The 12,388-nt window shown below is 41.8% G+C and overlaps 1 protein-coding gene across 7 annotated transcripts in view; it reads left to right on the top strand.

The window, feature by feature from the left end:
* Positions 1–10,984, top strand: part of CNTLN (centlein) — a 369,536-nt gene extending 358,552 nt beyond the window's left edge. For all 7 annotated transcript variants that reach the window (XM_059724694.1, XM_059724692.1, XM_059724691.1 and 4 more), the window contains one exon: positions 10,144–10,984. In XM_059724694.1, coding sequence (XP_059580677.1) covers positions 10,144–10,245 — 102 coding nt within the window. In that variant the 3' untranslated portion in view covers positions 10,246–10,984. The remainder of the gene's footprint in view (positions 1–10,143) is intronic.
* Positions 10,985–12,388: the final 1,404 nt, after the last annotated feature.

The raw sequence follows: 12,388 nt of genomic DNA, 5'->3' as shown, positions 1-12,388 counted from the left end.
TTTTCTAATATTCCTTTTTACTTTTTAAAACTGTAAGGCATTGTGTAGGGCAGAAGACATGTTGGCTAGTACAAATTCGATGTTAACTTAACAGCTGAAAACAATATCTGGGGAAAACCAGCTCAGATCCTGGCAAATGTATTAATTAAATTATTGAGTCAGTCTGTATCCTTGGTAGAGTGTAAAGGATCCATTCCCTCATACCTCTTAGGAGAAACAGATTTTTAGTATGTGCCTTTAAAGTTAGTACTTGATATGGACACCTGTGGAGTTCATGGGTTTCAGTGACCTTTAACTCTGGACCTGTTTCCAGTCAATTCATGTTTTCCTCATAGCCAGACAGCTGTTTATTACCGCGTCTTCCCGCATTCTCTACAATATTTTCTACTGAGACCAAGAGCAGCTTGTTAGTGGGAAGTAAATATTGATTTGGCATCCTGTCAATGCAGAAAGAATGAAAAAATTTCCACCAGAGGCCCCTCAAACATTTTCCTATCGACATTTTCTGGGCAGAGTGGAAAGCTGCATAGAGGATGACAAGGCTGAGACTAGTTGAAATCCCTGAGGGGTCCATTGAGACTGCCGCTGTGACCTGTGTGATACTTTTTCTTCTCTTTCAAGTCTTTTTTTTAATACACACAATCTTCTGGGATGCTCCCCTCTTGTAAGTGATCAAGGGCAGTTTATTGGCAGGTGAGAGCCCTGCTTTTCTAGTCATAGTCAGCTTTTGTTTGGACATCACTGACAACCTGCACTGGATCTTTAAACTTCTTCATTTTATTTTAGTTATCTTCATAATTCTGGTTGTCTGTCTGACAGGTGAAATCAAGTAACGTTTGAGTTCAGAAATCCATTGTTCATGCTGTACATGCAATAATGTGAGCGTATGAGCAGTATATTTCATTTCTAATAGAAAAGTGGAGAATTTAAAATGGTTTGCAAGCCATTTCAAAGGGCCAGTCATCTCTATATAGGAAATAATTAATGAAAATAAAAATTATTTCAACGTCAAGATCAAATCCCTTAATCTGTTATTAAATGATAATAGTATTTTCTTTGTTCATTATCAGAAGAATCTATTACTAATACCACTTAATTGCTCGAGTGGTGAGAATTGAAATATCCATTAAAATGCCTTGGCCCTGCCACAAGCATTTCAACTCTGGCAAATTCATTTAAATACCTTTAGTGCTACTTGCAAATCAGTAACACAGCCATAAGTACCCTCCTTGTCTACATTTCCTTCAGATTGCCAAATAAATAAAGAAAGGTCAACTGTAGTAAATGATGAGAAAAAACAAGAGACTCAGTTCACACCAGGGGCAACTGCTTCCCCACAAAATAAGAATCGTGTTCTTTGTTCTTCTGTCAATCATGTATGTGTTTGTCTTCTGCATTCAGCTTGGCAGATCATAAAAGTTAAAGAAAAGATGCAGGGCCATATCAAGGGAGACCAAAGAATTAGCAGGTTTTTTTCAGTCCACATCTACTTCCTTACCTATGTTAGGGATAATATATCATGACCCCAACACGTGAATATGAAGGTTTGTGCATGGATGGTTGGTGGCTCCTTTTACAACTGCTTCTAAAACACCTGCTTCCATGATCCAAAATGCTTAAGCTCATTGTGTCATGGAAGCTTTTTTGTTAGAACTGACCGGAATAGAATATGGATTTTGATCTGTGCTACACATTTACATACTGTCTGCACGTACACATCTGCAGCATGGCATGTCAGGCTTGCTTTCTTCACTTATTCTGAGAAAATGTTCTTTCACTTGCATCAGATCACTTAATACGGCAGTTTGATATAGTGTCTTTTTGTGCCATTGAGTCAGGACTCTGGAACGTAATTGCCCAGCAGTATTGATTTAATTGCCTAGGTTTATTTGTGGACTCCTAATTATTGACTGGAGGTAAATTTAATGGAGAAACCTTTATGAACACTGGGAAACTGCTGCTGTTGCTGTTATACATAATGAACTGCATCATATCCCTTTAGATCATTTTTCAAGCTAATTTTATTCCACTGTGACAGTATGATAACATTTAAAGTGTCATAGACGTTTTATTTTTATTACTGACATATGCCGTTTTACTGCTGCATTAGAATTTTGGGGGGAACTGGGGAAAGCACTAGTTGCTCCTTAATGTCATTTTATAGATTCCCTTAGAGCGTAATCATAAACTATATAGTACACCTCTGATTTACAGTTAATCTACACCTCTTTTTTCTGCACTGTTATGACATGTAAGGGCTTGTATTGCTGCCAGTGTTAGAAAAATATTAATATTACTATGATTAATAAATATTTATGTGATAGTGTCTGGAGGCTTGCATCAGAATCAGTGTCTCATTGTACTGGCCAATGTAGAAATCCATGTGAAGAATTGGCCCTTCTGCTGAACAGTCTAATAAAGAACTTTCTTTTCAGAATGTCATTATGTAAATAATAATTGTATTATCTAAAGAAATAATCGAGTTAGGAATTCCACTTTGAGAATTCTACTGTAATGTTTATAGTTCCTTGTTGCCAAAAGTTATATCTTGATTGGACAGCTAGGTCTTTTCAGTGTCCTTAGTATTCATTCCCAAATTCCCAATGGCTGGAACTTCATCAATGAAAAATTAATAAAACTCAAAACTCAATGACTCCATATATGAAAAATGGATTGGTGTGAAAGCTAATGGGGTCCTGCAACAAGGGAAGTGCTGTATTTGGAAGTGCATTCATGTATGGAGACTCTTCAAAGGCAATGCATAGGAGATTGAGCAGGAAAGAGACAAAGCTAGAGGAAATATCAGGATACAGAAGCTCCATTCCCTCTCCATCAACGGTATGGCGCATGTATCAAATAGTGTAGGCTATTGCAGGCCTTAAATATGTCTATAGCTACAATAGGATATGGAAGGAAGATTCTTCCCTTGCTTCCATGCACATTTCTTCCCAGTATCCATGCCAAGTATTCAAAACAGGCCTCTGGTACAAAGGGAAAACCTCATTTAGCTAAATCAGCATGTCTTCATTTGAGTTAGTTTAATCTAAGTTTTTCTGTACCTCTCAAAGTCTTGCAATGGGTCCTCATAACATTACATCTGAACAATTTATTAATAATTTTATAAAGGAAGGAAGTAGTTTGGCTGGATTTCAGATTGCTGTTTGAAGTCTCTAGGAGAGATTTTTCACAGGATATAAATAGTCAGCCAAATCTTTCAAGCCTTGTACTCCATGACAGGATTAGCTTAATAGATCCCTTGTCAGGTACACAGTTTTGCCTCAGTTCCTTTCATTCCTTGGGGGGCCCTTGCACTAATCACTCCACATACAGTAAAAGCTACAATCATAGAATATTTCTTCTTAGGGCCTCCTTTCTTAATACACAAATCGTATTCGGGTAATAGTATCACGCGGGAAAAAACCTTCCCATCCTTTGCTTGCCTTTTCCTCTGGCTTCCAGAGCCATCTCACTAAACCCTATGGATTATCATTCCCTTGAATAGGAGCTTGCTGCAGTCCTTCTGCCTTTAATCTGCAAGGGATTCTCCACAACTTTCCTACTAGAGCTTGCAAATTGTCCTTGGCCCTCTCACTGCCTTCTAACCATAGACACTCTTGGTTCTCATTGGGAATGTAGCCCCCTACCCAAGACTTACAACACTTCAGATTTCTCTGTGAGGCATCCCCCTGTTTTTTCCTTGAGTTATCCCCAGTAACTATATCTTATTTTCTCCTTGTCCTGCCAAAAGATTGTACTGAAAGCCATGGGTGTATCTAGGATTTGTTAAAGGGGGGTTTGGCAGGCTGACCCCTGCACACCTGCCCGTGGGGGTAGAGGTGGGGGGGCAGGCAGAGATACAGGTGAGGCATGGCTAAAATTCCTGGGCTGGCAGGAAACACAAGGGAGCTGGGCAGGGAGTAGGCACACAGGGGAGGACCTGTGCAGGGGCAGCCTGCCACACATACCCTTTAACAAACTCCAGATACACCCATGGCTCACAGTACAATCTTCTGGTAGGACAAGGAGAAAAGAAGATATAGTTACTGGGGAGAACTCAAGGAAAAAGCAGGGATATGGGTGAGGCATGGCTAGAGACTGTGGGCTAGCAGGAGACAGAGGGGAGCTGGGCATGGAGCAGGCACACAGGGGAGGACCTGCCTGCTGCTATGCCCAAATGGCAGGGGGAGTCCCAGAGCTGCTTCTGCCCTGTGCTATCTGTGGGCTGCAGGGAGCAGCTGCATGGAGAATGGGTTTATATGATTCTCTACTGATTTCAAATTTAAATGAAAAATATACTGGCATAGGAAAATGCAGAATTTTCAGCTATGTACTGAAGCCTTATGCTACTTGTGTGTATGTGGTGCTAGCTACCTTCCTAAAACCTTCCCTAGGCATATGGGTATGCTTCTGGTGAATTTGTTTACAGTTTTTTTTAAGTCATGAAGCAGGCTGTAGCAAGAGTCTTCCCAGGACAGTTACAGGGCCATCAATAAAAGTGCATCTGACAGGCTTCTATTAAAGATGAAGACTGTAGAGATCATCCAGAGCTGGATGTGTATATATAAGGAGAACTGGATAAAAACATAAACACTTTTTCTGCAGCTGACAAATCTGAAAAAATGCCACAACACAATCTTCCAATGCTCTTGATAGAAATGAATGATTTAGATAGAAAGATCTCTTTAAAGATCGCTTTGCTATGACATGCAAGCAACAGAAAGTAGCGAACAGCAAGTAAATATAGATAGAATAATATGGACCCGGGACAGCAGTGAGGTAATACATTCATCTAAAGAATAACATTAGAAAAATATCAAATGCATCAAAAATTAATGTGGCCAAGCTAGTGGAAGAAGAATTTATGAGAGACTTAGAAATAATTATACTGATCTTGTTTAAAAAATACATGCAGTAGAGAATAGGAAAGAACAGTTATGAAGTGAACAGAAAGATGGAATTAGTATTTTTACAGCACAGTGGAGAGTAACCTCCACAAAGAATTTGAGATAAGATTATGCACTTATATTTATACTGATAGAAGCTGTGCTCAGTGACTTTGATCCTTCTCCCTACACAGCCAGAAGAATAGCAGCCCTTGTAACTTTCAAGAGACTGCTAGCAAGTATGCTTGACTAGCTCAGCAATCCCATATTACAGACCTAAGGAGTGTACTCTGACAGTTCGAGTTCATATCCAGCCAGCAAATCCTAGCCCCGTACACATACAGCTCTCTTGTGGCAGCCTGCCCTGTAACTGCTGGGCAGGTCACAGTACTTGATCTGCTACATCAGAGGGAAGGTCAGTATTTTACCTGCCATCATCTTGTACAGATAATTTCTTGTAACATTTTAATTATAAAAATGTAAATAAAGCAGACCTACCATTATTTCAACACTGCTCTTAGCTGCCAATTTGCACTAGTTTTTCATCCTTTTTATATGTTAATGTATCTTTTTCTACTGGAAATTTGCAGGTAACTTGTCTGGCATAAGCACTAGACCAGGATTTTGTTCAGAGCCTAAAAAACATGATGGTGATAGAAGAGACTTTAATAATGAAAACAGTAAACTCCAGATGGAGCTAACATAGGGGTTTTCAATCGGGAATACGTGTACCCCTGGGGGTACTTTGGAAGGCCTCAGGGGGTATGTGGCAGAGGTGCGGAGTAGCCAGTGGCACTTCTGGTTTCGCCGCCATGTACTGCACTGCCCACCTCCGCCCACTTGTTGACTGGCCACCGGGGAACACCCCTCCCACCCCCTCTTGCTCGTGGACTGGTTGCCAGGGGTATCTTGACCAAAAAAGGTTGAAAACCCCTGAGCTAACATATTGTTAGAAATTAACACTGAATGTGGAACTCTCAGAAGAAAGAAAAACACTGGATTATCTTGGGGTGGAGTTTTAAAGACAAAGGAAAACTATTTTATCCACTCAACAATTTTATCCACGTTGATATACTGCCAACAGTCTGAATATCGTATTTGTCTCATCCCTGATGGCATATTTAGGAGCAATTCTTCTCCTTTCTGACACTAGGTGTAACTGTTCTTCCAGCTGGAAGAATTCTTAGCTATGAAGGGTACTGCTCATCTTCCCTTAGAGGGGGAATTCCAGTTAAAGAGCAACAGTTACACCTAGTGTCAGAAAGGGGAAGAATTGCTCCAGCATTTGATGGAAGGGGCTTATTCTACCACTCACCCCGCACAGGAAGCAAGCAGCAGTGGTTGGGGCTGGCAGACCCCGGCTGCAGTCCCCCAGGGGCAGAGGGGCCTGAGTGGGGAATAAATCCCCTTCCTTTCCCCTCTGCCTCAGGGGGCCATGCCAGCTGGCATCTGGCCCCACCCCCACCCCTGCTACTGGAGTAGTGAGTGGGGAGCACCAGGCGGACCCTGGCCTGGGTCCATAGTGGTGGGACAGGGAGGGGAGAATTAAACACTGTCCCTGGCCAGTTCAGTTAAGGTTACTGCCAGGGCTGGTTATGCCCCCACCACTGGAGCAGTGAGCAGAGAAATTCCTGGCAGGGGTTTACCTTCACAACATACTGGAACATAATCGCTGGCATCACCTGGAATGTTCATGAGATTTGTGGGGAGGATCTTCACCAGTCATCCTGGGACAAGTATAACAGCATTCATGGGTCAGAGGCTCCAATGGGCTGGACACTGTGATGAACCCTTAACCATTGTTCAAATGTCACCCATACCCCCTCTGACTCAGTCTCTTGCCTCAGCATTCCCTAGCCCAACAACCAAGTTTTAGCCAATTAGGTTTAAACAGGCCTCCCGTACTGGGATTGGGGAATGTATGGCACTAGATGCCTACCAAACCTTTTACTCAGCATTTCAGGTAGCATGTCACTCCACAGTTAGTGTCTCATCCAATTGTCAAGATGACTATTCAGATCAAAAAAATATCTCATGGTCAGAATCTCTGGAGACCAAACATGTCCTTGGCAACTTTACCCCTCCTGGTAAATGCTTTCGTGTTGTCTCAACTGGATGCTTGGTGCCATTGTAGCACTACCAGTACTGCTCCATTCTTTAAAAGGCTGGAAATATGCCAAAGGTTAGGCCTTTCCCAACTGGCCATGGAAAATGGCATAAGTGTGCCATGGGATGGGAAGGGGGGCCCTGCACAAGCTGTTTTGCCCTGGGCCCTGCACCCTGCTGGGATCACCTCTGTTTCTAGCAATAGCATTTTACAGACACAGCAAAACACAATCACTACACATAACATAGTCAAGTGCGATTCCTCTTGTACCCAGCAAACTTAAGGATGCTGCAGGGCTGGTTCCATCCTACAAAACACAAAGACAAGAAGGGAGGGGCTCACCCCTCTTCGTTAGTTTACTCTCAGCTGGTACATTGTGGCTGGCTTTGCTTGACCTATAACCATGCTGGCACTCATCCAAAAAATTCCTGTCTTTGCACCTTGCAGAGCTCAGCATTCCCTAGCTGTGGAGAAGTCACCTGCAATCTTTCAGAGGAGGCTAAATTACACACCACACATGATCTCTTTGGAAAAGCTCTTCCTATCTCAAAAAGGAACCCCCAAACCATGTGTCTGCAGAAGAGAAAAACAAAACATGCCTCTGATAAGCTCGCTTCTTTTCCTCTGCCCAGAGTAACTTCTGGGCACTGATCTCTGTTTACACAGCTCTACCCTGATGTTTCCCAAAACAAGCTGTTACACTCTCTCCTGTCTGGGTTCTTCACTGTTCCTGGAGAGGTGGGAGGAAAACCAAATTTTCCCCTCAGTTCCAATCCCAAATTCTCTGCCACTGCCTGAGCAGATGTCCAGTAACATACCTTGTCTCTTTCTGTGCCCTTTCCTGCCTCTATTCTCCAGGGCACACAGGATTGCAAAGTATGTGTCTCACATTCCTCTAACTATCTCTGAGCTCTCTGAAACTGCACTGCCTGGATAACATTCTGCCTTGCCATAACCTGCACCTGTAAATTACCCTTACAAATTCCACAGCAAACACATAACTGCTCTTGTAACCATCCACAGTAGATTGTAACTATTCCTAAAGACCCTAGAGTCAAAGGACCCTGTTCATTTACACGGCCATTCCAGCAGAGAGATGACTTTCTCTGCTCTCTAGCTTCCTATTGCAAACACAACAGGAGGTTCTTTCTTAATCCCAAGTGGATCGCAGAACATACCTGTGTCCACTACTCTTCCTGACCTAGGCAAACAAAGTCTCCTGGTCAGCAGCAACAAACAACATCTCCTGCACAACACTTACAACCCTAGTCACAGTTACCATACAGCTCTACTTTACTACAAATCTTAGCTAACCCCTCTAGAAAGGGTCACTCTGTGTCAACACATTTCCTGATCAGTCAGGTTACTGCCCTCAAGTTCTAGGGCTCCAGTCAGCAACTGCTGGCACTGGACCTGGTCCCAGTTTCTGAGTCAGTCCTGAGAGCCCCACATTAGACGCCAATTGTTGGCTTTGGATTTAGGATCCAGATATCTTGTTCAGGGTAGGGGGACCCACCCTCAGACAAGCCACGACCTTTCCATTTGATAATAGGCAAATTTATTGATACACAGTGATAACAAAAAAGAAGCAATAGAAACAATTAAGCAATTCTATATATCTATCAAATCCTAGGGCTGTCAGAGTCAAAGTACATCTGACCAGGACGCAGGCTTAACTCTGAGGCTTACTCTTAAGTGTCAGATGTCAGCATGGCAAGACAGCATTCTGGAGGTGGGATGCCGAGGCCCACAGCCCCCTTCCGGGGGGGTGTATGAGACAGGCTGCTGGTATGCCCTCGGTCCATGGTGGCCTCGTGGACCCTTCCTGGGGGACAGGGAAGGACAGGAAAGGAAGAGAAGGAGTGACAGGCAGGGAACCTTGTTACTCTCAAGTCTCCGCTTTTGTATTCTCCTTCCCTTCTGATGACTCCTGATAACTCTTCATCTGTGGCTATCTCTGGTTGGTCGTCTCTCTGTGGTCACACGTCCACATAGCCAATTGCCCATCTTGAACCCTTATAATACATATATCTATACCTATAAGCCAGTTCTCAAAAACACACCTTTAAATGCCATTTTCAAGCCAGCACTTCCCACCGCCATGCACTCATGCCTCAATTATACTGACAGCAGAGTCTTTCAAATAATGAATCTAGACCAGGGGTGGCCAACTTGTAGCATGGGTGCCACAAATGATACAGGTAGTTGCTATGTGTAACCCAGAGCAAACTGGGGAGGTGACAGGCAGCACAGTGACATATAGGGAAGGGAGCAGAAAGCAAAGTACCAAATCAGGCAGGGATAGCAGGGTAGGAAGCAGAAAGCAGGGCAGCAGATCGGTCAAGGGAAGGGAATTGTGGTGGCATTTGGGGAAGGCACAGAGCTAATTTGTGGCATGCCTGCCAAAATGTCAGTCCCCACTGATCTTAACCATTTTATATGGGGTAGCATGTACCCAAAAATGTCCAAATTAAATGTAACAAGTCACATGACTGGTAAGGATTAAATTTACAGAAAATGACAGGCGCCAGTTATTTTTCCTTTAGCCATGGGTTGTAGGTAAATATGAGAGACAATTTTAACTTTTCTGTACAAATATTGTAAGCTCAGCTGCTTTAAAATTGGCATTTTGTATAGAATAACAGACCTCTCTGACATCTTGATCAATGGAGATTTTTTTTTCTGCATTTATTTACAAAAGTTTCACTATACAACTCTGAAGGCATTCAGCTACAGCATAGGTAGCTGTAATGATACTCTCACGAGAGTAGTGAACATACAGTATGACTTCTGTGTGCCCCAGAGATGACTGTAACCTCATATTGATCAGCTGATTGAAGATAAATGACAGAGGTGCTAGGATTGCAGATTACATCATTAACATGGTCAGTAAACCATGAATTGTTCAATAAGGCGTTTAACTTTTTCATTTTATGATTTTCATTTTATGCTCTTTTCTCATTTTTATGATAAAGAACATAGTTACACACACTAACCAGGCAGATCAGCTTTAAAAGAGATCAGGTGTCTGCAACTATGCTAGTTGTCAGAAATAAGTTAAATCTAATGGTTTAAAGATATTTAATGAATGTTTTTCAGCTGAACAAAATGCAGAATTCAATTATCATTTTTCTTACTGTGTTTCTCTTTCAGTTTCCTTTTGCCTCATATTTAATGGATGCAGTACTGGAAAAATTAAATGAGAAGAAGAGACTGATAGAAGAGTATAGTTCACTTATGAGACAGACCATATGATATTTCTGTGAACTGTTTGGGTTTTATTCAGAATGACTAGAAAGAGTATGTGTTGTGTTCTGAATGTCTTTCCCTTTCCCATCCAAAACTACTAATAGTCCTGTTCAATACAAAAGGAACAAGAGTTTGAGAACAAATTAATTGTTGAAAAAGTGGAATTAATTGCAATCCCATTTTAAACAGAAGGTATGTGGTATTTGATTTCTGAATACACAAATTGCCAAACATCAGTGCAAACTTAATTTTTTTGTCTGAACACATTAGTTAAAAAAAAGCCAGTGCAAACTTTGGGGAAGAAAACATGTCACTGAAGTGACCAATAAAGCATAGAAATTGTACGAGCCAGTAAGACTACTGCGTATGCACCAAACTGCAAAGAACCTGTTAGCTGTATTATTCCAAACATGTTAGCTGAGCTTTTTCCAGAAGTCTAATAGTTTTGCATATAAATCCAACTGAATTTCAGTGGAATTGGGAAACTTTATATCTTTTGGTTCCTTTGCAGATCTCAACTTCAGTGTTTATTCCCTGTAAAATGACATACATTCTTAGGCTGGGCTTATTTTGCATTTTAAAAAATATTAAGAGTAGAAGTTGAGAACATGAAGTAAATAAGTAAATTAGACTCAGACCATTGGGGGAAATTATATTTTTTTTCTGAGTAGGAGTGTATTGTATGTGTAATCTATTTACTTGTATTGAAAATTTCTTTATAACAATAAAAATGATTTCCAATGTCTCATGTTTACACAGAAACCTTTGAATGTTGTGTGTGGAAAAATTTGTTTATATTCTTTAAAGTAGTGTTGCCTGTCTTCTGAAAGTAGCCCTTCCTGCTACTATCACAGTATCCCACGTGTTTCATGACATGCTACAAAGCAACACTGTAGCTGAGCTCTGTGCGGTGAGTGAGTTTTAGTCTAGTTCTTAGGGGACAGATGTTCACATTACAGCACCTCACCAATACACATCACTAATTAAAACCCTTGCTGTCAGACTGAAAGATTGAATGGACATGAAGACTGAGCAGCCGTTTCATCTCTAGTGAAGTCCCCTACAGAATAAGGTTGAGGTATATTGTCTTGGCAATGTAAAGAAATTTACAGGATTACTGTTTGTGGAGGTTCTGTCTGTAGATTGACAGGACCTTCATCTGAAAATATAGATTTCATGGATTTCATAGATTTTTAGGGTTGGAAGGGACCTTAGTAGATCATCGAGTCTGACCTCCTGCCCTGGGCAGGAAAAAGTGCTGGGGTCAGATGACCCCAGCTAGGTGCTTGTCTAGTCTTCTCTTAAAGACCTCCAAGGTCTTAGTATCCTTGGCTTAGTATCGCATGTAACCTAGTTGCGTTCCCAACCTCACCCCCATCCTTCTATTGTTAGTCCCTCGCCCGGGCACTCTGTATTTCCGTATCGGCTTTGTCATCTTTTTGGATTTACAATCCTTAACATCTACTAATAAAAGTCAATCTATTATAGGAAGTTATTTATAAAAAATAGCTAATGCTCAGTGTTTATTTTCTGGTTACAGGACTTTGGAGGAGCAGATTCCTAGACTTCAAGAGCCAAAAACATAACGTTGCCTTTCACCAAGATAGAGTAGGGGTGGGTGCCCCATCACTACTGAATCCTTAGCCCCTTCTCTGCCTGCCCCATATGAAACAGTTGAGCTTCTTGCAAATGCAGAATTCAGTTCAAATGTGTTTGTGGGGTGTTGGGGGTTGGCCCCAGCTTTTCGCTCATAGGCTGCATTTCCTGTGTAATGGCAAAGGAAACAAAATAGCAGTTCAGCTTGACTGCTTTATTTTGATCCTGCTTTGCCACAGCTGTTCCCACACTGCAGAACCTTGCTCTACCTGAGAAAGGCCTCGGGGTCTGGACAGCTGGCTGGAACATCTGCACCACACATTAGCTGACACTTTTCTGGATACACTGGTTAGAATAGGTCAGTCCTCTTCACTGCTTAAGGACTCAGGAAACTGGAATTCTCCACACTAATTGTGAATTACTCCAGTCTGTCCCAAGCCACCTCAAAAGGGAAAATTTCAAAACCACCCTCCCAAATCTGCACAATATGCCATTATTTTTATTGCCATAGTAAATATGAGAGAATATGTGATTGGCTAACCATTGGAAAAGG

Source organism: Alligator mississippiensis, chromosome 3, assembly GCF_030867095.1.
Source record: "Alligator mississippiensis isolate rAllMis1 chromosome 3, rAllMis1, whole genome shotgun sequence".
NCBI lineage: Eukaryota > Metazoa > Chordata > Crocodylia > Alligatoridae > Alligator > Alligator mississippiensis.
Note: the sequence above shows the minus strand (reverse complement) of the source record. Positions and strands in the feature narration are given on the sequence as shown.